At 38.0% G+C, this 26,444-nt stretch overlaps 1 protein-coding gene across 1 annotated transcript in view; it reads right to left on the bottom strand.

The window, feature by feature from the left end:
- Nucleotides 1–1,268: 1,268 nt before the first annotated feature.
- The window catches only part of LOC118739479, a 91,663-nt gene continuing 66,487 nt past the window's right edge, over nt 1,269–26,444 (bottom strand). Inside the window, exon 2 of the mRNA XM_036470837.1 lies at nt 1,269–3,799. Within this exon, the coding sequence (XP_036326730.1) occupies nt 2,445–3,799 (1,355 nt within the window). The 3' untranslated portion in view covers nt 1,269–2,444. The remainder of the gene's footprint in view (nt 3,800–26,444) is intronic.

The raw sequence follows: 26,444 nt of genomic DNA on the forward strand, positions 1-26,444 counted from the left end.
AAAAGAAATAAAAATTGAGATCTTCGTCTACAAAAGCGAATAAAGGTTTGGATGTCAAGAATAAAGAAAAAAATAAGAAATATTTTAAGAAACACAGTGAATTCATGTATGTAAATTTATGTATAAGCAACTTGAGCACTTTTAAGAACAGCTTTAAAAAAAAGCTTCACTTAAATTAACGGCAACAAGTAAGAAAGTCTAAGTTCGGGCGGAGCCGAACATTAAATACCCGGCGCAATTATTAAATATACGTTTTCCACCTTTCCGAAAGCTACCGCTACACGATAAGCCGGGGTGTATAAATTTTAAGTAAATTAGCGTCCTTAAATTTCGAAATATTGCAGTTTCAAGCATTTCTGAAATATACCGTTATATGAAAAGCGGTCGTAATTTTAGTCCGATTTCAATAATTTTCAACGCTTTGCTTTTATGTGGCAAGCACAATAACCATACCGAGTTTGGTTCAAATTGCTAGAACGGTTAGCGAGATACATATATGTGATCATAAGTGGGCGGTGCCACGCCCATTTTCCAAAATTGTATCATAAGCGTATTTCTTGGTAAAAAATTGTTGCAACCATCAATTTTGAATAAATTAGCTTTAATATTTACTGATTTATCGGGGATTTCGTATTTTTCTAAATTACCGTTATATGGGATGTGGGCGTGGTTATTGTCCGATTTTAAAAATTTTCGGCCATTTGGTATGTTGTAGCAGGACCAACAACTGTGCCAAGTTTGGAAGAAATTGGTGCAGCGGTTACCAAGATATACACATGTAACCATAAGTAGGCGTGGCTACGCCCATTTGCCACAATTTTTTAATATTCTTATTTTTCGTCTAAAACTCATTGCAAATATCAATTTTGAGTGAATTATCTTCAGTAGTTACTAAAATATTGCAGTTTTTGTATTTCTGAAAATTACCGTTATATGAGAGGTAGGCGTGGTTATTGTCTGATTTCGCCCATTTTCAATACCATCCGTCCTATGCCCAAAAGAAGTCCACGTACCAAGTTTCGTTACGATATCTCAATTTTTACTCGAGTTATCGTGTGCACAGACGGACAGACGGATGGACGGACGGACGGACGGACGGACGGACGGACGGACAGACAGTCACCGCTTAATCGATTTCTCTTTTCATTCTGATCATTTATGTATACATTTGTCTATATCTATCTCGATTCGTTTTGCCTGTTACAAACAACCGTTATGTGAACAAAGTTATAATACCCTTGTGCACAAGTGCGCTCGGGTATAAAAATTTTTACCAACAAACATTTTGTGTTAAATGGCATTCAAGGCCGCAGTATTTTCTACGCAACATCTAACACTGACTCAATTCGGTTGGAAAGTAGTTGAAGAGTCAGAAACTGTTTAAAGACTTTGAGACGCTGCAGGTGGGTAAAACTTATATTTCGCCCAAAATCAGAAGGTTTAGCTAAGTAAGTATTTGCTTTAATTGGTGCGTGTGCAAGGTGATGTAGACCGGCGCTACGGAATTGGGCACTAACAGGATCGTCAAGAGGGGAAGTCAGCAGGGTTAATTGAACCAGGCCCGGCTAAATGTCGGGGGCCCGGCGAAGGAATTAAAATAGGAAATAAATTGAGAAGATTTTGCAAAATGACAAAACATGTAATACAAACATTTAATTGAACGGAAAGAGGGGGTTTCTGATTTTCTTAAATTGGCATAATAGTCTCCCTAGTTCATTGTAGCTTTTTTTTTTTGGGAAGACAATACCAACAAACAGTGGTAAAGGCAGGTTTTGGACGCCCTGAACTGTGCTCATATTCCACCGACTCCCTGTCATGCGTGAATTCTCGGCTCTAACGTTTGGTGGGGGCAAATGCAGGTCCAGACCTCTCCAGGCACTGTAAACATCTCTTCAAGCATTTCTGGCGGCGTTTTGTTCTTCTTTGTGAGAGATTTTACGATAGCTCTGTACTCCAATTTCGCACAATACGCGGATGACTCACACAAGGTGGTGTTTACGGCTCACTTACTGAAAGCGTAATGATGTAAGTGACTGGAAATTCGGTACTACCCAGAATATTGGCTATTACTTACATTTCTACGTAAGCTAACCGTCCTTCAACAGTTTCTCAAAAAAGTGCTCAAAGTTCATATGTTTTTAAAATGATTTTCAATGAAGTGATAGAGAAATCTATTTGCGTTAAGAATTAAAAGTAAAACCCTATACAATTAAAAAAAGCTTACACCTTGGCCAACATTTGACAACTTCTCTAAACTTTAAATCTTTTTTTTTTCCGTATGGTTTTTGTATGGCACCGATATACAAAAACCACATTTTCTTACATCTAACTGTGGAAAAATTTGTTCACCCAATGTGTGTTACACATCTTTCGCTCTCCTTGGCATACACAAACACAAAATACTTCATCATATACTACATATTCCTCCGTAAAACGAACGTTGACTAAACGTACGCATTTGTTGCCTTAATATTACACGACATCTTATTGAAATTGTCATCGATGTGTGAAACCGGCCGATAGGAGCGTTGCTTCAAACGCAATTGAATGATCCAAGCTATCAAAACCGCAATGAAGGCGACTAAAATGCCAATGACAATGTAAATCATCCAATGCTTACAGGACTCTGAAACTACTTGAACTTCGGGCAAAATCTCTTCGGGATATAGCTGGAAGGTGGCTGGCGCATCATGGCGTACAGACACAACTGGCGGGCAAGCGGTGGCTATGGCAGGCTCACTGGCAAGAGCAGCGACTGCATGTGTTGGTGCGGCGGTAGTAGGTGAAAGAGGCAAGTACTCGGCAGGTGCGTAGGTGGACGACATTGAGTGTACGTGCCCAGCTGGACTGGCTGTGACGGCAGCACTGGCGGAAGTTGAACTGCTGCTGCTGATGCTGCTGCTGCTTGTTTTGCTGCCTTCTGTAGCTTTCGTAGTGGTTTGCAACTGCTTATCCCCTTCCAGCTCATCGTCCTCATCGAAGGGTATATCCGGCAATGTGTCAATCTCATTTTCAGCGCTATAGTCACTGCCATGTGGCACATTATCCAGCACGCTTAGCTCTTCTCCAACATCTTCATCGTAACGACGCGCCACGCTGCCATATTTGTCACTGCCGCTACGGCTGCTGCTCAATACCTCATCCGGCATGGGCGCACAATCGGGCCAACAAATGGGGCAACAGCCATCCTTTAGCGTCACCTGACGTTCGCGTGGACAATTAATGTTGCTGCAGAAGGGTAACACACACTTTTCAATGCCATCGACGCATTCGCATTCATAGCAACCGACGCGCCAACTCTCGCCATGCTCGAAGAAAACATTCAACTTTTCGGGCTTGCAGATTGCTTTTGTTTTGTTGACGGCCTCGTCGCAGATTTGAATGCACATGGGCTTGCCGGAGAAGCAGTGGCAACGTTGACAGCCTTTCAGCCAATATAGCTCACTATCGACTCCTGCCGTGCAATTAGGCTTGCGTTGGCATTCATATTCGCCGCAACAATGGCCGGGTTTGTTCATTGACTCGGGCTGTAGCTCGACCACCACTTCATCCTCGCCATGACAGTCGGGTATGTGGCAAGTTTTGCAGAGGCACTTCTTCGCCAGGCAGCATTCTGCATAGATTTCTTCATCGATTTCGGTGGTGTTGTAGGGCGCTTCGTCGGTAACATCAGGCGCTACGGTAAGCGGATTTATTTCGATGGTGTTGAGAATTTCGCGTATGCTGCTGTCCAGTGGGCAGATCATGTCGGACATGGGCGGACATTTCACATTGTAGCAGAGGTGCGGTATGGTGTCGGCTGTAAAGATGAAGAAAAAAATACGAGGACAGGGTAAGTAAAAGTCAAGTTAGTTGTTAAAAAAAGTATGTTATGTAGAAATACAGCTGGATTAAATATACTGTATACTTTTAAATTCCCTAGATCCTATTAATCTTAGTTTAAAATAAGATTAAATTAGCTTAATTTAAGATTAATTAAAAAATGGTAAAATGTCCTGGTATGACGATTTATTTATGTACCTTCTCCGATCCCCCTGATTCACCAAAGAAGTGTATCCCAAAAAATCTGAGGAGATCTCTTCAACCGTAATATATTGAGAAATAAAAGATGAATGGCTTCTTTCTCTTTCTCTTTTTCTTTCCTAAACCCAAACTTAATGGAACTCGGTTTGCGCACGTAGAGCTTCAGTACTCCCAGTAGTTCCGAATTCCTCACAGAACTCAGGCGCAGCCTATTCGCACCCGTTCTTCGTACTTATTTCCAAATTGCTTATGTACCGCAGTACATGTAGGTGTTGCGATGCAATAACTTTATATTGTGTTAAGTAAAAAAAAAATATATTTAAAATCGAACACTTTTACAATTATAAGACCTTTACTGAAGGTTTAGAGTACAAAGAATCTGAATATGCAATTAATTGTTTAACAAAAATAGCTGCTAGTGTGCGCTTTGGTACAACAAACATGAAGATGAATTGCCGCTATGTGCGCTTCGGTAACAAAAAAAAAATATAGAATTTGTTCCAAAGCGCACTCAAGCGGTAATTTTTGTTAAAAATAAATTGCATATTCAGATTTTGACATTTTGATGGTAAAAATATTAGCTTTTAAATTAATTTTAAAATTGAAGTTCACTAACCTGGGAAAACTGAGAAATTACTGTTTTACCAGCTTTTATTTAATTTGCTCTGTTTGTATGTACGTTTGTTAGGGGCAAATCTCGCAATCAATTTTTAACTAACTTCCCGATGACCTAGTGACTTGAAACTTCACAGTTGGCTCAGAACCCAAGAACAATGCAACATGAAAGTTCAGTTAATCCGATAGGTGGCGCAGGAGTCGAGATATTTGAAAACCCCATATTTATGTGTAGTCCGATTTGGTTCATATTTAAAACGTATATTATATACATGAAAAGAATTAACTTAATGATATATTTGGTATTATATAGTATTTATCGTCCAATTTCGTTCATATTTAAAATCTTGCTTTAGAAATATTCGTTTTTACTATTCACTTATTTTTCTACAACCCAGACTTTCATAAAATCGTTTTTTCACCAATTCCACAGCCGACTGCTGAATATTGGAATAAATATCGGACTGAGCGCTAAAAAGGGAGTTACACCAATTAGGGCGTAGGTGACGGCTGCTTGTCAGGCGGCCACCTCTACATGAAGAAGGCTGTAAATTTGCCGAAAAGTTCTTGTCAGAACCCAACCCACTTCAGCTTTGCTAGTCGACATTTTCGAAGAAGGTATTTCGAGTGTCAGTAAGCTGAGTTGGAAGGAACCTAGGGTCCTTAAACGGGTTAGCTAAGAATAATGCTTTTTTTTAAGAATATCTACAGTATCTAAGTGCAGCTTAAAATGGTTAAATTTCACCACCGAATCCCAAAATTTTGAGTACCAGTGGTGAAAGAAACTCCTTCGAATTAGCAGAAATGTATGTATAAAATGTGTTCACACATATAATATATAATTTCTGTTGTAATAAGATTTAGCACACCTGAAAGTGGACTAATACCCAAGTGAGTGCCACCAGCGGCAAATGAGTCTAATAAAACAATCAACCTGATTGCCAGCAATGGTCATAGAAAGGCAAGCGCACAACAATGAAAAAAGGCATTGGTAGAGGCAACAAAGACAAAACGTGAACAATAGCAACAATAGCAAAAGTCAAAACAATAACAACAATAAATAGTCGAATACAGAGCCCAATAGAGCCTGGAATGAAATGCTAATGAGTATTCGTGTCAATGCTTTAATGGTGAGTAGCGCAGCAACGAGAATTCAAGTACTACTTGTTTGCATATTCTGAATACACACCTCGCACAATCGCTGGGGCACTGCGGGCACATATCATCAACTTAAGTAGGCCACATTGTGACTTCTGCGTGAATGCATGAATGCGTAAATGCTTGACTGGACATGGCAGCAGGCGTTAGCGCTGGGTGGCCGTCAGCAATCAGTCACATTGTCGGATGTTGTGGATATTGTTGTAGTGGTTGTTGTTGTTGTTGTTACTGTATCTGTGCCATTGCACAGGCATTAATAAAACATTACATGGTAGCAGCAGTGATGCACACTAATACATGCAAGCATAAATGCTTCGATATAAGCATTCACTTATCGTTGCTGCATACTTCGAGGCGCTTAGCAATGGTGTGGCGAGTAACTAGGTATCTTGGGCAAGTTAGTGAATTGATGCGGCGTCTTTGCTTTGACTACATTGCTGGTACCAGCTGCTGTTTACCACTGCTGTCCCTGCCTCGCTGTTGCTGTTATTGAAGGGATGAATCAAACGTAGGCCGCTTGTGGCAACATGTGTGATGTGAAATGTCAAAAATCACTAGCTGTGAATGCGCTTTCCACGATGTTGAGTAGCTTGATTGCAGCAAGTCGCACTACAAATATCCACACAAGCACACGCAATAGCCTAACTCGCCCCCCTAAAGGCCTGTCATACATCGGAAACAACGGGAAAATGAGCAGTGACATCAATTGTCGTCGTCGGCGTCGCGCTGCGATAGCCTCATTATTCAGTCCAGCTTAAAGGCGGCTACCCAGAGTTAGTGAGTGTCTCAACCATTGACTATAGTGCAGGTGTGTTGGTGGCAAACAGCCCCTTAGCCAGCTCGTGATTAATAGCAGCGGCTGCTTTTACCGCTAGCTACATATGTATGTATCTTGATTTTCGTGTCGAAAAGCTGCGCAAAAATATTCACGTTCTATATATCCAACTCGGCGAACATCAGCTCCATTTGCTAAGCCTTTTCCCTAGAGTGATTCAGTGGAAAAAATGATGCCACATTAATTTGCACGCAAGTTTTAATTGAAGTGCGCGTAGCTGGCACTCAAGTGTGTTTTATTGATGTCAATTTCTCTGCTAATGTTCGCTCTTCTTCTATGCTTATATGGCTTCAATTTCACCGGTATTGCATTTGCTGTAAGTGGTATTTACGCTATACCACCTTCATTAGCGTCTAAGCGTGGTTCGGTTGCACTTAGCGATGGCATTTAGAAGTCTTCGAATGGCTGGGAGGCAAAAGCGTCAACGTACTGTTTACGTTGGCTTTGGAGAAAGTTGATTTTTAGAAGCCCCTTTTGCGCTAACTGAAATGGTAAAATTAAGGCTACAGCTTTGTACTTTCTCATACAGCGAGCTGAGTGGGCGAGTACACACAGTAAGCTCTCAGTGCATAAAGCTAGCGCTTACAAGCATTCCTCTGCTCATACAGTCAGCTAACGGCACGTATAGCCAGATACATATTTTCGTTCACCAACCGTACATTTCTGTACTTCTTTACCGGTCTGTGCAGCCAATTGCTTAAAATATCGCACAAGACATCATTAGATAAGTTGGGAGGGTGCCACCGCCCTTGTGAACTCGGGTACAAAGCTGTGGCGGTGTTTGAAATACAGAATTTTATTTAGTAGGGGAAGTACGTACAATCTCAATCTTAGACCATCTTAGACCAAACCCATCTTATAACTTAACTTGTCTAAGTATCAGAATGATTCCTCCTTGGAAGAAAATTTTAAATTTAAAGGTGATGATAATTGGCATAATGATATCCACATAAACATTTATTAGCCATTTGAGAAGTACATGAATGTTTCTTTCTAAATAGGAGTTTGATTTAGCAAATTTTATTACATACTTCCAGGCTAACTGTTGATTTGAAACATAGCTAAACATACGCCTTTAATGTCTTATTACAACATGTGTCACCCTACTGAATGACCCTCTGAACTTTTCTCATACGAGAATTCTTCCATCAGCGATTGTTTGCTAAAGTTCTACGAAAATAAATTCATAAATGAATTCAAACGCTTATATTATTTAAACAAATTTTTGTTACAATTATGGCAAATTACAGGCTATTTTGCGCCACAACTATGAAAGTTTCAAATGATAAATGTTAATAGCAAATGGTCAATAGGAAATGAAAGGAAATCAGAAGCAAACACTGAAAATATCCAGTTTTTATTATTGCTGTTGCTGTAAATTTTCTTGAAGAAATAAATATGCGAGCATTTTTTTCTTCAGAGTTGTATACTGATTTAAGAAGTTTTGATAGAAGAGAACTTTTTTTCATCCATAACTTTATCACGAAGAACGATGCTTCATCTGAATATGAAAGCTTCATAAATACGAAAAAATTTCGAAAACCTTAAAAATCGTAAAGTAAGAGAGTAAAACAGTAGAAATGAAAGTTGCGGCTTGATGAATAATAAAAGCTTTGTCGGTTCTTAAAAAATTTCACACTTAAAGGCATGTGAAATTTTCATTGAATACTAAAGCTCAGTCGAAAGTGAAAGTTTAAGAAGTATACAAAAAGGTATTAAAAAGTACTAAATATTGAAACTAGGGATTTATCTTGACTATGAAGGATTTAGCAGAAACTGAGATTTCAAATTACGTGAATTTTTTGTAGTCTACTAAAGCTCAAGTGGAAACGAAAGCTTCGTCAGCATACGAATATATCGGATTTTAATCATATATACCACATATGACGTTATTACGTCCAATAAGCGAAAGTTTCGCAAGGTACAGTTACCTTAATGGCTATGAAAGATTTGTAGATCAAGCTCAAAATCTTTAAAAAGCTTTACAGAACTATAAAAAAATTTAAAAAAGTTAAAACTTCAGGTGCAAGGAAAAAGTATTAGTAAACTCTTAAGATTCAATGGTGAAGATTTGATCCTACTAAAAGAAAGCGAGAAGAAATCTTCTATAGGTTTAAATCTCTTCAAAGGATGCATACTCTTTAACGCCTATGAAAGCCTTAGAGATCGTAGATTATCAATCCTTTGAAAGCTTCAGAAACAGGTAAAGTTTAAAGTTCCTGAAAGCTGTCGCTGAGTAATAAAGCCTACTTGAGAGTGAAAGTTTCAAGTGATTCTACTCTTAGAAATCATGAAGAAATCTTCTGTAATCTTGCAATAGCGAAAGTTTCAAAATATGTATATTCTTCAATGGAAATGAAAGCTGTGTGGATCGAAGTTTATGAAACCTTTGAAAGCTTCAGAACAAGGTATAACTTTAGAGTTCCTGAAAGCTGCGCTGAGTAACAAAGCAAAAGCATATATAAAAATACATATTATGCAGCTCTAAATAGAATAGCTCAACATATGTTTTTGAATTTCGATTGGCGATACTATAAAAAGCTGTATTGCTTTGAACTTTCACTTTTTTCTATTCTCTTGCAAGGTACTCTTTGGCACTCTTATATGTGTATTCCTCGACATCCTAGTAGTCGTTTCGAAAATTTCGTTCCATTTGGCAACACTCGTATGGCCTTTTAATGTCGCTTACCACGCTGGCAGAGTGGTACTGAACTTTCACTAATTCATTTTGCTTTTTCATATTATACTTTCCACATACGAATGTTTTAACGTAAATCCCTTTGGGATGGCCGGCAGTGAGTATGCAATTTATATGCTTTTTATTTGCGTGTGATTGTAGTATGGTGCGAGTATAGCGCAAGGCATTTTCGCTCCATTTGTGCTTGTCAAGTGCATAATTTTGCAAATTGTTTAAGCCAACACTTGAATAAATACTAGCATTTACATACAAATTTTACACACACACACACACGCACATCCAAAAAGTGAAATTTTCCTACAAATTGCGCCAGTTGTCCTGCCATTTAGGCTGCCTTTTATTTGTTCTAGTATGTTATGAATAACGGCTCCTATACATTTGTGCGTGTTTTGTTCATTGGCCGCTTAACGCTTGAGCTGTGTCCGATAAATAAGAATGGACTTACAAATTGTTTGGCTAGTAATTTATGTTTATTTTAAATCACGAATATTTTATGGCTTTTTGTTATGGAAATTAATAAACCGAGGGATTTGAATAGGCTCCACAATGCAGCAGCAGTACATGCAATAACAAATAAAATGAAGCATTATGGTCAGTTTGTAAGGATATTTGCGCTCACACACCGGACACACATGGCGTAACTATGAGGTCAGTGGTGCTGTAATTATATCGTTTTTCAAAAAAGGATTAACACAAATTGGGGTTAGGCCGAAATTGGAGCAAGCAATTTACCCAGATCAATTGCGTATGTGTGTATGATTGAGAGTGAGAGGGAAAATCAGCGCATTTGTGTGAGCATGTTATTTAGAGCAAGAGGAAATTGGTAATGGAAATTTATAGTTTCTGCCTGCGACGATTGGCATGTGTGGAACTATAAAGGGTGTTTCTATTACAAATTTATGTTTTTTTTTTTACACTTATGGAACCATTATGATAGTTATCGTATAGTGCTCTAATATAGGGTCTTAATCACAGAAATCCAGAAAAAAATTGTTAATCAGTTATAATCGAAACAAAAAACCTGCATTCAATAGAAGTGGACTTGGCTCTGTAATTCGGGGATTTTGATTCGATGATTTTTATAATAAAATCAAATTCGCATATCTAATTTTATTTGATCAATATTTTCCCAACTTAATTTTTTCGATAAACAGTAAACGTTGATTTTGGATCTTGGTTTTTCGATCATATTTTAGCTCGTGTTTTCATAAATTTGTTTGATAAAAATTTGTTGAAAAAAAAACAAATATTACAATAATATTTTTTTTTTATCGAAAGAAATAGAAAGCATAAATTTTGGTCAAATATGTAAGAAAAAAATTAAATTTTAAAGTAAAACTTAAATTTTACCGAAAAAAATTTTTCCTACGTATGAAAAAAAAAATTTTCACTTTTCACTTTTGGTTTCCATGGTTTTACTATGGGCGGATGACAAATTTTCGGGTGAATTTTTTTCCAGGCGAAACTCAGGATAAGGCAAATTTTTTTCTGTCTCCACAAAAACTAGCTACGATTTTTTTCGATATTTTTTTTTTTTGCTTTAAATTAACATAATTAATTACACTCCATTTACCGACTTAAAAAAACGGAGGAATTTAGGCTTTACCACACACAAATTTGCGGTTAGTTTATTTGGAGCATAGCTGCCACAATTGTCTCTATGTAAAATTTATCTACAAATACTTATTCAACTCGAACTAAAGCCGTCAACGACGCTGCTGTTGCACAAGTAAAAGTTACCGTTGCAATCCTATTCCATGTGGTCGACTGCATTTTGATAAATTCTCACTTCTCCCTTCGTCTGCCTATTTGGCAACCTAATGTGTGGCAATTAGTCAGAAAAGTGAAAGTAATTTCCTTTCACTTGTGCTCGCTTGTACAACTCCCGCGACTGCTTCAATTTACATAGATTTATTACGACACTTTATTTAATGTGCACAAGCTTACATATTTTACACAAGAGGCTTTCGGCGCTGTCCATTTTATTCGTTTCATTTTTATTTTGTTGCCATTTACTTGTCATTGCATATTCCCATGTTTTTTTCTGTTTTGTTTTTTTTTGTCTTTTTACCTGATACCTTTTTGTTTCTTCCCACATCCTTCGCATTTGTCACTTTTGCTTGCTGCTTGGCCGCCTCCGTCTCATTGTTCGCGTCGCCAACCAGCTATTAGCGCCGACAAATTGCTTAACATTCACCAGGTAATGCTTACATAGCGACTCGATTAACATAATCAGTCGAGTGTGCGCAATAAAAATTCCTTGCTGTCGTGTCGTGCTCTACACAAGAAAATGCTTCTACATCGACTACTGCTTAGTTAGTTTAATGCTTCCCCATGCTGGCGAATTTAAAAATTTTGTTACAGGCGCCAATTCAGCCTACGAACTTTGCACTCCTCAATTCTGTTTCACACCTTTTGCTGCGTGCTCCTTCGACAGTTCGCATTTGCTGCCTCTGCTCAATTGTCTGCTAGACAGCTACGAAGTACTAGTCTGCTTTAAAACAAGCTAGTAGTAATCGTCTCGTTGCTGCTCTAAATTTTTTACACTTCATTTGCATATTCTGTCTGGCTTGGCCTGACCTGCCTTTTATTATGCACACGCTTCTTTCTGTATCTCTTAGTGGCGGCGGCGGACTAGCATTTTATCACATTTTCGCTGATTTGTATGCTTCTGCTCCTTTCATTTTAGTATTTACTACTGTCACATTTTTATCGCTTGTCTAGTTGTTATCTCATATCCTTTCTCCTGCTTCGTATATATATATTGATTTTTTCTATTTTGTACATTTGCCTGCGTGTAATCATATTGGTAAGACACGTGCTGTCAATTAGTAATCGACGACAGTTAACAGACGCCTTGGCGTATATTCAAAGGTTGGTTAAAGTGATATGCCATTTTTCATGTTTTTACCCCCAGCGAACTGCGTCTGTTGAGATTTCTACGAATAGACAAAAAGCTAGCTTGATGCTCTACGGTAGGGCCAAGAACTTCAGCAGAGCACCCCCATCTAAAGATATCCCAAGTTCTATGAATCGGAGCAGGGATGACTAGAAAAACTTCGCGAAGGCCTTCGTCTCCGACGTCGAATCGTATGTAAAGGGGCCAGGTCGCTAAGCGCCAGTAACTGAACCGTAAAGGGAGTGGGGAATTCTTAGAGATCAGATCAGGCAGCTCATGTAACTATATACCCATAAAAAGAGCATTTGATACCGGATGCTCGAGGTATATTCAGAATGAGTCGGAGGTGTCAGTTATAAAGATGGTTAGTGTCATGTGGAGTTTCTTCAAAAGCTTGAAGCAGTCGGTTGGTGTGAAGCAACCAAGTAGAAACTGCTGGTTAAGTATAGTGTTGTTCTCCTTAACTTACAATATTTTTTTATTTCTTCATTGAATTTTTTCTTTAATTTTAAGATTTTATTGTTTTAAAAGGAAAAATATTTTTTTAATATAAATAAATTTTTTAAACAGACTTTTTTCTTTTTTATTTTAATAAAATTTTCTTTATTTTAATAAAATTTTCTATTAATTTTAAATAAAATTTTCCATAAAGAAAATTTTTTTTTAGTTTCATTAAATTTTTAAAATTTATGTAATTTTTTATTATTACTTAATTTTTAGTTTTTAATTGTTTGAAAAAGAGAGGTATATATTTTTAACCTTCATTTGATTTTTATAAAACTTATTGCTCGAAAACAAGCAGAATAAACAGATCTTTCAATTAGTTTTACGGAAGACGGAAAAACATTTCAAGGTAGTTGTCAGAATTGACTTTTGCCTTTCGAAAGACTGTGGTGCGTTGAAAGACAGTTGCCAGAATTGCCTTGTTAGCCCTTAATGACGCGAGTAATGGACAACAGCTTGTCTCTCAGTCTTTTAACACATTTTAAGTTTGTCATGCTATATATGCACATATGTATGTATGTATATGTTGTATTTAACAAATTAGAAAAATTATCATATCTTCATAAAATAACGTTTACGTTAGTAACAATGCGCCACTTTCTCTCAGCGTTTCTGCAAATATCGCTGTAGTATCGTCTCTGCATGTCAAAGTGATCGCTATTGGAAAGTTTGCACACAATCAGTCACGCAGTGTTGTATTACACTTTGAACTAAATAGCAGCAGAGTATTCAGCTATTGTTATGCCACTCCCTTCTTCCATGTACTTGCATGAATATGATGTTGCATATTTCTTTGGTACTTAGCGCATTTAAGTGCACTTCCTGTCGTCGTCGCATTGCTGCAGCAGAAATTAATTTTCATTCACAAGTTGCAAAAAGTATGTCAACTACAAAAGGGGAAAAAGTGAAACAATAATAACAAAGAAAAACCCACATAAATAAAATGGAAAACTGAGTTGCATACTACTTAGCACAAAGTGAGAGAATAAAAGAGAAGCGACGATGTAGTGGTCGCCGATACAGCTGATGATACTATGTATGTATGTATGTACTACTACGCGAAAGTTTGCACAAACTTTCCACGCTTTCAATTGCCATTTGCGTTACGCTTTGCTACATTGCTTCCTGTTCATCAGCTCCGCAAGAGTATTTTATTGGGTTTTTCTGTGTTCTGTGTTGTTGATTTTCTAACTTTTTGGTGATATTTTATTAAATTGTTATTTGAGTTGGTTGAAATTCATTGAGCAGGTTACCAAAGCGCAAGATAGTTGTAAGGAGAATATTGAATGCCATTTTTATTTTTTTTTTTTTGTAAATTCAATATAAAAGAAATGAATAAACCTTTGCAAATATACTTTGATGAAATAAGTGGTTAAAATGTATAAATAAGCGTAAAATGAAAATTCGTGAGACTTATTAGTTCTTAAATGTACAAGTTCTTATTTTTTCGGTCGTTAAATTCATAACGGAAAGAGAGGGCAATAAATGCGAAGAGAAGTGTCTAAAACAAATATCTACTAATTTGTATGTTTATCGATAACAACAATCTATGTATGTGTTAAAATTTAGCTATTTTCTTTTTTAAAAATTAGCTCAAAAACATTGGCGCTAGAGTCGACATTACCAGAAATCCATATTTATTTTTGACAGTTTTTGTTAACAAGATCGATAATGTATCGATAGATATATTTTTAAATCTATCGCTTAAGATATCGATATATTTATCGTTCAAGATCTATCGATAACGCAATTGATGGATATATCCCTAACGATAAAAATATCGAACAGTATTAATATCTGCGCCTTGTGGGGTAGAGCTGAGAATATAGCTGAAAGAAAAATTAAGTTCGTCGTAAAAGACCACTTAAAATCTCTTGCTGAGAGTATCCCTAAAAATATTATATTCACTCGGGTAGTTGAAAAATTTTGAAGACCGCAAAGCAATTCTTCTGTGTCAATAAACTGTAGCAAACCCTGCCTGAGATGGTTAGATAACGCCACTCCACTCTTCTCCGGCAGAGAATCATTCGCTTGTAAGGCGTACAATTCATTACGGTTCATTTTACTGTCGTGTTAAGTGCTGGTTCCATTCTTGAAACTAGCCGTGATTTGCTTTTGGGTAAAATCCTTAGTTTGGGTATAGGCCTTCATGTTGGCGTTGACCTTGATATTTTTCATGGCCACTGAGTTATGTGTTGGTATGGATTTTGTTTTTGCTCTTGTGGCCTAAGCCTTCAACATGGTTGTTTCCTCGTATGTAACCTCGATTTCAGTCTTCGTCCTAATTTAGTTCTATTACGGATGTTGAGTTGTCCTGAGTGATTTTCTTGTTACTATTTTTGTCGCTGGTTTTTCTTGCTGTTATGAGTCTGGGTTTTGTATTGCTGGTAGTCTTAATGTTGATCTTACTTTTAGGTGTGGGTGAAGGGCTTGGCACTATTGATGGCCCTGCTGGTCTTCTTGTTTCATTTATTCTGCCTTTGTTCTTTGTGTTTGTCTTGTTATTGTCCTCGTTGATGGTCTAAGTATTGGTACTTTTGTAATTCGTTTAGCCCTTCTATTCGTGCTCTTCTTGGTTCGGCTTAGTGTTACTCTTCACCGTGATATTTTACTTGAGCTTCACTGGATTCTAATCTTGTAAGATGACGACTCTGAACAATAAATTTCAATATTTCTTTTAACCGTATTCTCCAGGAAAACATCAGAGGTCTAGAAAATCTTTTAAGAAATCATGTCCATTCTTTGTTAGGACAAATTTAACACTCTCCTATTTCTAATTTTTATGATCGACTAGTGCTCTTAATTGTGCACATATGTATGTTTGTAAATAAAAAAGAAATAAATCACTAATATTCTAGGCCACGAACGCGCACGCACGACAGTGGCTGACAGCTAATTTATCCATCCAGCATTTTTTTGTTGCTCACAAAAAAGGGGCTTGCCTCTATGTATGCACTCTAAGTCTGTCTTTGGCCAATAAAGATTCAATTAATTTTAAATTTGATGCCAATTTGTTACAGCATTTGCATTGCGCGATAAACCGTTAAAGAGAACTGGTTGCTTGCGGCCACAACGTCAACCACTTAGCAGATATGGCATTCAAAAATAAATATAAAATAAATATACATACATATGTACATAAATATAAAAAGAAGATGATGCAGCGCTGGACGTTGATATTTTTTTATTGCTTTTCTTGTTGTTGACTCAATTACTCCAATTTTACGCGCATATCAGCGCCATAAAATCACAGCGACTGTCACGCATACCACGCGATGTCATTATCTGAAAAGCCAGTTTGGCTGAGCAAGAAAGTTGGGGCGAAATAAAAGCGGGAAAAAGTAAAAAAAAAGCCACAAAAAGTTATAGCAGACCGAAATCTCAAAAGCAGAGAAATGTGAACGTTAACGGTTGCGATGGTAAGGCTGAAATGTGAGCGCATAAATAAAGAAAAAATAAATAAATAAATAAATATCAGTTAAAAATATGTATTAAAACCGTCGCAATGCAATGGTTGTTGCTCTTCTTACGCTGAGCTGTCATATTTCCTGCATACTCCACGCAAACAAAATTTTTGAAAAAAAATAAGGCATAGTAGAACGACTCATTGCCATTTGCAGTCGTCGCATTGGCAATCGCGATTGCGGCGTTGAACCGCAGCTGTTATTCGATCCGCAGCTGACATTTAATTTCGCCACAAATGCAGCACTGATGCAGATGATGTCGCCTTCAGAGTGGCACCAAGCCAGCACAATCATAAAAGTTAAAGCGAATGCCAGCAGGCATGGCTAAGGGGCGCGACTGTCACCCAAATCGAGCGACATCTGCAACGTCGATCGCTCTCGATTCCCCATTGACAAGCATCTGCAAATATTTGTATGAAAGCCTGTCTGTATTTATTGTCGCTTTAGCATTTTTTCTTAAATTCATTTATGGAGTCTTGAAAAAAAAATTGTTTATGTTTGCATGGCGATTAAGCAAATCAAGCACTTGGCCTGTGGTTGCTTTGATTTGAAGTTGCCAAAGTTGCCGCCGCTCCAAATGGGCAGTTAGTCGTTAAGCACTCGACTGCAAACCGTAACGCTGGCCTTTCTGCAACTCGCCAATGTCTGCTTGTAAGCCGAACGATCCCATGAACGTATGTATGTATGTTTCTTGCTTCAGTGTTGGTTTTCTTTGTTCTTCTTTTTCACTATTCTCTGCATTGCATGTTGTATCGTAAATTGATATTTAGCATAAGCGCAATGTCGGTAATCCTTTGCTGATGTGACAAATTGCAATTGCAGAGTTTACGCTTACTTTGTTGCGCTATTAAATGTTTACATGTTAAGCGTATTGAGTGCGCGTGCGTGTGGAAAGCTACATATTTTTCGAGGTCGTGATACTGTCGTAATGAGAGAAGTGGAGGAAAACTGTGGAGTGAAGGCAATACATTGGGTTTACTTATAAGATCGTCTTGTACGAAAATTATTGTGAGGAATATGAACTGATCTGAGCAGCATCAAAAGTGGAACGGATTTTTCTTAGAGCGATCGTCCCTCGGCAGGCAATGGCAAACATCCGAGTGTATTTCTGCATTGAAGAAGTTTCTTATAAAAATACTTTTGCCGTTCGGAGGCGGCGTAAAGGTGTAGGTCTGTCTCTCCACTAGTGTAACAAGATCAAGACGCACACCAAAAAACTGGAGGAGAAGCTCGGTCAAACACTTAGCAAACCTCTACGCGCCAAAATATTACTACTATTACGAACAGCTTGGGAGTAGGTTAGCTTGGTCATTGGTTCTGAAGAACGAGGCTCATGGCACACGGAGTGAAGGCAAAATAACTTTTCAGTCAGAGAAGGAGAAAGCTACGAGCCTACATAAGACTGATCGCAGGATGCAATCCATGGCAACATGGGTCACTCACAATAGGTATTGACTGTACACTATAATATCTTGAAAGAGGAGGATAGGTTAGGTTCGGAAAACAGAGGCACATATAAATTTTTGTTTCCTTCGCCGAGTTCATATCGGCGAAACAATCTAGAAAGTATTTATTGAAGGAGGGGTTGCGCATTATGGCTAGTTCGGAACAAAGGCAGGGAAAATATTCGAGGCTCTCTACCTCTTCCTCGTCTCTGCAGCTGCGGCTAAAGTCGGAGTTGGAGAGCACAGCATGCCCATCAGGAAGTGTCCTGTCATTACGCCGACTACTAACCTGATAGAGGAGCGGTGCAACCCAGTGGTAGCCATGGACCACTTTACATCAAATTTCGGCCAGATTTTCCTAGTGGTATAGCAGGTAGTTTCCACAGCCCACCTGGCAGTCACCTCGTCGATGAGCCGAGCCTTTAATCTGTGTTTGCTGGAGGTTAGAGGTATGCCCGGGTTTCGGGTAGAATTGACTTCGGATATTTCCGTTCCTCTCCTTACAGTTCGTCGGCCAGGCAGTTGCCAGGAATGCCACTGTGACCGGGGACCCATACAACACCCAAGTAGCATTTTGATGGCAGCAGGTTTAGAATGAATATAAAACAGCGCAGTTTCTCTGCAGGTATCTGGCCTTTAAGTGACTGAGTTGTTGCATTTCCTTCTCCTTTCCTTCCCTGATAATAGGCCTAATACTGATCTCTGGCTGCTATTTAATTACATTTAAAAATAAAGAGCTGAGATACCTGAATTTTACCCTCACGTATGATAAACTAATGAGAAGTAAGTGCTGAAATAACTCAGTCTTAATATCCTCAGATAAGTGAGTCCTGAGGAGACTTTAATCTAGGTTACTTTCCACTGCCCAAAAATTCTGCCGAAGTAAACGGCTAATACGATCTATATTCATCTATCGAGTCTCTAGTACAGCTAAAAGATAGAAGTAACTATTATATCTTGACGGTTACTTAATCAGCATAATAGTTGGTATCATACCATGACTCTGTTTTGTGAAAAGATTGAGAGAGGCACCATACTGCAGCAGAAGAGCCCTGCCGCCATGATAAAACAGTTAAGTCCTTAATATTATATGAAACCATCGCCTAGTGAAATGCACTAGAGAAGACTACGCAGGTTAGACACTGTAATATTCTCGAAAGCTTCAACTTCGTCCTAAAAAACAGATCATGTCAGCGTCTCTAGACTAGCTAGACTGTACTTTCACACGGGCGGACTAAAATTCATTGAGGGTTCCGTTGAGTAAGTACGACCTTTGAATGCCAGCGCATTTTCCTTAGGCTCAGCGAGCATAGACCGAAAACTGGTACGAACGTAAATGCAAGGTCATCCTGCGTTTGAGTGGACCGCGGACTGCAAAGCGTCCTTCTTAGCCTAGCACAAATCGATTTCAGTGGAGGTTGTAGGGGTGTCACCTAAGACCCCGACCATTAGGAAGAGCTCAGTCCAAACTTTAAGCAAATGATGCCCTTCCCCTCTATGCCACCTGGGCTCCTATTTGAAAATGGGATAAAATTAGCATTTTGACAGTGAAATCGTTAACTCGAGTTATGCCGTCCACAGTATTTTTGCGCACAACACCTTTCCGAGGTGGCTTAGAGAAAATAACTCTCATCAGTCCAAATCCGGATACGCTGACAACAGTATTTTTGCGTAGAAAAAAAATGGCCAACTAATATATTCAAGAGCGTTGCAAAAAACAAAACCATATATTAAGATTTTCCAAATTTTTTAATAAAATTATAATAATACCTTCTTCAGCGTCTTCTTTTTGCTGATGAATAAAAATATGTTCATATGTACATTAGGGTGGTCCAAAATAAGTAAAGTCTGAATTTTAATGCTCTCACCACCTTGGATTGGTCTATATCGAAAAAATATCCTCCGTTGTTTATTTTGAATAAAAAAAATATTTAGACGCCGCTCAAGGTTAGGTTAGGTGGGGAATAACAACTTTTCATAGAAATGGTGTAGAATGCTTGAAAATCAATGTTTTTCGATCAGACAGCCCTGGTTCTCTTCAGTAGACTTCCAATAACAATACACAATTGTTTATTAAACTATTTTTTAATACTAAAATTTTTTTATGTATTTCATTTTCTGGCGTTTTCTGGGGGTTTTGGCGGACCTATTAAATACAGTTACTATGAAAGAATGGTTAAATAAATAATCGGGTATTATTACGGGCAATCTCCTGAAGAGAAACACAGTTTTCCGATCGAAAAATAAATATAGATTTTTAGGATTTCTATGCCATTTCTACGAAAAGTGTGTTTTCTTCCATATAGAATACATGGAAAACTTTGAGGGCTTTGAGTGACCCCTAAATAATTTTTGATTTAAAGATAAAAAAGAGGGGAATATTTTTTTCGATATGGAACAAATTTCGACTTTACTTTTCCACATGGATTTTTTGAACCGCCCTAATGCACATAGAGTATATTCATTTCATTTAAATTATAAATCAACTTCTAGCATTGCCAACAAAAATATCCGCTGGTATCGTTTTTCGTCTCAAAGCATTTTCAGCTGTATGCACTAAGAACTGCAGCTTTGCTGTTAAAACGAAACTGTTTACATACGCGACAAAATAATATCGCAGTTGCTTGAAAATTGCTGGCTTCACTGGCGTTCACAATTCTTCAATGTAACCAAAATTCAGTGTGAGCATTGAAATGTGCCATCCGAATGCCAAACTCATATTTCAGCATAAATTCAGTGGAAATTAATGTAAACAACGCTTAAGTCAAAATAAAAATATTAACTGAATTTATAAATCGAAATGCATATGTACATTAGGGTGATACACACAATTTTTTTTTTCTGAGATAGGGTTTGGGGCACCATCCAAAATTTTTTCTCTTGCGGTGCTTTACTTTTCTAAGTATAAATTTACAGTATGCTCATGATGCTCATTTTTTACTCTATTAATCAAACGATTGGTTAAGCAAACTTAAAAAAATTTTTAATTTAATTTATTTAAAAAAATATCAAAAGACTCAGTTGTCATGGCAACATTTCAAGGTCATTGAGCACACTGCATTAGTTACAGCAAAAAATTGAAAGTTGGTATAGATATTACAAATATCAAAAGGAAAAAACAAAGGGATGCCCCTTTTTCTAGGATGACATTTTTTTCCCCATACAAAAATTGGACCACTCTAATGTACATACATACATAAATACGAGTACACAGTTGAAGGCAACCAACCAGCCAGAGTCAGCTATATACACAAGTAAAATGGAATATGAGCTCCTCTGAGCAACAATTGCTGACTGTTGCGCTTCTCTGGAAATGCGCAACTAAAATACTATGACATTTACGCGCACTCATACAAATATACACACATACTTTGAGAAGAAACTTAAACCTTGTAAATATGCATAAATAAATTATTTTCGTTGTTGCACAAATAAATAAATGTATGCGATAAATGAAGCGTGTGCATTGCAATGGATGGCGCTCTGCAATTCGTGAGATACGATTATTTATTTGTCATGACAAAAAGGCGGCAGGCAGCAGCAGCAGCAGGCAGCAGCAGCAGCAACAAAAGTCAGCATAGCCAGGCAATGTGGAAGTGTGGAAGTAAGCACAAATACTCTAGCATATAAAATATTTGCGCAGTGTTACACTCAGAAAAAAGAATGTCCTTAAAACGAGAAGACAGTATCCTTATTTTAGAGTAACTGTTTTTTCCTTAATATTACGAAAAATTTACTCAATTTGAGAAGTTTTTCCTTAATTCAGGTTCATGCTAAAAATAGGGCGTAATTAATTTGAGGAAGTAAATTTACTCAATATAAGTAATAATTTCCTTAACTAATTTTGAATTTTTTCAGTGCTGTTAAGACAAAATTAATTGCTTTTCTGGCAAATGTCGGCTGTGGCGTTGCGTGAGGGCTACTGCTTCTGGTTCTGAGATCGCAGGTTCGAGTCCGGTTGGAGGTGGTAAGAGTAAGGTAAGTCAATTATTTCAATTTAAATATACACTACAAACTGTAAAATTAATTTCATATATACAAAAACCTAAATACTCAAATACCATAAAAAATAAATTAGATAATTTTTTTTAAATAAAAAATAAAAACATTAAAAAAAAATAAAAATTTCCTGCTCTGGGACTCGAATCTTGCATCTCTCGACTAGCAATCCAGAGCTCTGCTCTGACGGCCATTGTCACTGTTTGAGCGCCATGAGCAAAATGGCATACTTATTCATTTCACGGGGGATGTAATGGCAAGTAAATGTTTCCTAAAAACTAAGGAATTGTGTTTTCCTTAAACTGAGTCAAATCGTTTACTCATATTAAGGCAGTCATGTCATTGCAGCCATTTCAAGAATATAGAATAATATAATTTTCCTAGCATCTAGGAATGTTTTTTCTGAGTGTACTTAGTTACTGCTCTTAGTTTGCGCAACAATTTCTATGAAGTTGCTACTACATAAATATGTACATATATCATTCCTGTCTACTTCACACACACACACACACACACACACACAATCGATTGCACTCGCGCACCTCTTTGTTGCCACATTCACAGTTTCACCAAATGCAATTCGCCAATCTTCAATGTTCCGCCGTAAGCTGCCAATATACATACATATGTACATAAAATGCATTGTTGCCTTACTTAGTTGTGCTAACTTTTATGTTGCCATTGTGTCGCACTCCATTTGACACTCTAAAATGGCATGAATAACGAGCGCTAAAATGACGTGTGTCAAATGTGACAATTGTTAAAATGCCAGAAAAAATGCCAAAAGGAAGCAAAGCACGAGAGATTGCGAATAAGGAAAAAAATACGAAAATTGCAAATAAACAAAAATAATGTATTTGTGAAGAAAATACACAGATGAAGATTGATAAGGCGGTGCTGAGAAAGATAGATGAGTTTAAAGGTTTATTGTGGGTGTGCTGAAGTATATACGTACATAGTTCGAGACGTTAGTAGGAATAAATGCCCAGCAGTTAAACGTCCTAGCTCTGAACTGGTTCACTTAGAAGTTTCAACATTTCAAAACTTACTACGGAAATCGGAGCTCGGAGGGCAAGGCGATCTTTCCATACTGATCAAAGGTAGAGAATGAGAGATAGGTGAAGGCACATTTCTTCTTCTTCTTATATGCCACTTGAACGGTTTATTGCCCAGAGCAAAGAATTAAAAAAAAATGTCTCTCTCCTTTTCAAAGTTACAACAGTGTTTCTTTAAGAACTTTAAAATATGTAATGAACGTAAGTATTATACTGCATGTTCTACCCTCTGGAAAGAAAATCCATCCGTACTTGCATCAGGGTTCAGGATCATTAATTCTGTTGGGTTCAACCATTACGCAATTATGCAGTTGGGTCACGAGGTAGCGCATCCTGGGGTAGATAGGGGTAGTTGTGCCGATTCACTCTATTACGGAGTCGCAGCCGGACTATTCGCTTGCAATGGGCATGAGTCGGGAAGTAAATAGTTATCTGGCAACGACCGCCCACTGATGGCATAGTTCGGACTTCAATTTTCCCAGAAGAGTAGGGTAAGAGAAGGCGTGGAAAGGAAGGTAAGAGAAGTCCGGGTATGTAGTTGACGCCATCCTTCTGCCTATGCATTACCCAAAGGACAAAGATCTACGAATGTTGCATCTAAAGAAGCCTGTGGCCCCTTGTGGCATGGAAGAGTGCCTAAAACTGCTGGGAGAGATGCAAACGAATGTAATATTAGCTTTTGTGTCGAAGAGCTCTTGGGCACGAAGCAAAGCTGACTTCCTGCGCTACGGTCACCATGGTGCCGACTGGGGTCTCCCGCAAAGCGAGAGTGAGTAAAGGTAGGGTCAGTTTTCAACGCGTCTAGCGCTCGTTTTATACCAATTAGGGAATTAATTCATATGCAATAAAATATATTAACAAAAAATATCTACTCATTTGTAGCAAAACAAATCAGTTCTAGACAAGTTGCACAAATTTACGTAAAAAAAAAAGTTACTACTTTAAACCCAGTCACTTTGAAACTAGCAATGCCTTCATTTAATACCAGTTCCTAATCTAATCTATTTTCTACTATGTAGTTCCGTTTTTACAGCTACGATAAAAATTCTCTCAGATACGTACATAAGTATGTATGAGTATGCTTTTGTCTGATAGGAAATATTTTCTTATTTATCCACGTCTGTGGTAAAGTGGCAAAATGTTGATTGTTGCAGTCGATAGCTTTGCTGGCTGTTGTGCAAGGCTGCAATTGTTCGCAGAGCATTGATGATTGAGTGTGTTCGGCTGAAAGGTGCAAATAAATATTTTCCTGAGTTTCTATTATTTATTTCAGTTACTTTAACCAAGTTTTTGAATGAGTGCTTAAAACTAGAATGCTTTTTGTTTATTGTAAGCTTCTACCAGACGCATGAGTGTTTTATGTAATTTCTACGCAGCGCTGTAGCCGAGTCTTTAGAGGTGCGTACTGTCACTCCATATGTAGGTCCTAGGTACGATCCCTAGGCCGATCAACATCTAAAAATAGGAAAAGTGGTTTCTAACAGCGGTCGCTCGTGCTCAGGCAACGGGAAAGCGCCGAGTATATTTCTGCCTTAAAAGCCATTCGGAGGCAACGTAAAATTGTAGGAAACGCTGGGCCAAACACTTAGTAAACGTGTAAGCGCCAAATATTTATTTATTTTTTTTTATCAATTTCTACGTCACCCCGTAAATCGGCAGTCAGAATGAACTTATAAGGAGGTTTGCAAATTCAGTTATTTGGATCTCAGCCTTACAAAGACTAGGGAGTCTTAGGAGCAAGCCAGGCAAGGAGGAGCACGTCACCCTCTGCACAACTGTGTGTCACAGTGCGGCCATCTCACTTGGCTGTTGTCGTGTAAAAGCCTTCATCACGAGCGAGGTTTGCGCCTTTGTAAGCGCCAGAAGCTCAACCAATCGTCACCGATCCACACTAGGCCAGATTGATGTGGCGGTTGCACGTTTTCTGATTATCGAATAGCGTACACTGGGTAGGATTGAGGACATTTGACCAAAAGAAGTCGATGGGTATTCAAGAGTACTCCTAGCTTACGTGCTTATGTGGATACACCTCTTCCAAAGTGCAAAGTCCTATACAGGACTTCACACTTTGAACAGAAGACCTTCTAAGTTTTAACAGCGTTCGAAAAATTCAAACAAGCCTTTTATAACACGTGCATAGGCTCTGTTAATTATAGAAGTCATACGGATTTACGCTTTTATGATAAAACCCATCATGAGCCATGCATCTGTGGTATTGTGAGTTAGACTCTCAATAACTAGCGTTACCAAACTTCAAAGCATGGTCGTCCTAAAAGAGCTTTCCCGTCTTTACTCCCGAAGAGGCCTTTTCGTCACTTATTGCCTCAAAAGAAATCAGCGTTCGGACTATCAGAATCTTTGCGGATGGCTCCAAAACGTGCAAAGAGGCAGAATCTGAAGTATATAGAAGTTAACGGGGACAATCTTCATATCTTTCTAGGGGAAAATGCATCTGTACTACAAGCCGCAGTATTTATAATACCTTAAGGCTATGGACTACGTGGTAGATAATAGGGGAAAAGGGCAGATTTTTGGTGCCTGTAGCTAGAACTAAGTTGCACTAAGAAATTGGCCAACCCTCTGATTATTCCCAAGCAACTTTCGAATTTAATTTAAACTTGTTTTTACTCTCTTCCTAGGTACCCGATAGTACTTGTACCTGGTAATGAGGCATCTGGCTATTTAGCTAGAGAAGGAACATAACAGGTAGTCCACAGCTCGCAACCAGTCCCACCATTTCTCCTAGGAATGACTGGAAGAAATGGAGGGGCTGCAGGTGGGCAACTTGTGGGATTTATGAGTGGCCACTGCTCGTTGCACCTGGCTGTGATCGGCATACTACATGAATAGCCCATTTTCTTATCCTGTCTTGGAGAGGGTGAGATGGCAGAGTACTTATTGTGTTTCTTCTCGCACTTTGCAAGGATTAGGTATACGGATTTTGGCAGCGATCTGTTGACAGATGAACTCTTTAACACCCAAATACAGCGGCTCCGATCAATTCTTAGATCAGGTAGATTTAAAATATATATTAGATGGGAACATTCAAGCAGTATTGTGGATGTATGTACCCTGCAGTGAAAAATTATCAATTGTTAAAACTAACCAACTTTTAGTTAGCTTTTTGGCGAGATTTCGATTAATACCTCACTTTTAATTAGCTATGACAAAACCAACTTCAAGTGAATTGTAAAGTCGTGCAGGAGTCATGCAGACGCAACCGGGAGTTGGTTTTCTTTACAAGTTTCTATTAAATATCCTCATACAAAAATTACTTTCAATACACTTTTTTTCTGAACTTCGCAGATTCTTTTTCATATTCAGGACAAATAAAAGGAAGATCGAAATTTTATACTATCATTTTGAAGTTATGTCTGACGGTGTTCGAATATGGGGCCACCCAGAGCAGAATATGTAAACAAATATGAAATGTAATAAAATAAAGTAAATAAATAAGTAAATAAAAAAGTACAAAATCAAAAAAATATTTTGTTTTTCTTATTGATATTTTATGTCCAAAAGTAGTTAGTTACAAGTTAGTTGACATGTAATGCAGAGGTATCCAGGTCTGACTTTTTTGCGGCCATGGCCCCACAAAAGTAGTTAGCTTTTTTCGAACAAAATACACAGTTAATAGTTAGCACTAGTGTTCGCGTAAACAGACTAAAGTTAGGTATAAGCTAACGTCACTCCCTGCAGGGTAGTACAAAAATGTTACAAATAAAATTTGGTTGGTGGTCACAGAAGAC

The sequence above is a fragment of the Rhagoletis pomonella genome, unplaced genomic scaffold, assembly GCF_013731165.1.
Source record: "Rhagoletis pomonella isolate Grant_MI unplaced genomic scaffold, Rhpom_1.0 Rhpom_scaffold_00005, whole genome shotgun sequence".
Lineage (NCBI taxonomy): Eukaryota > Metazoa > Arthropoda > Insecta > Diptera > Tephritidae > Rhagoletis > Rhagoletis pomonella.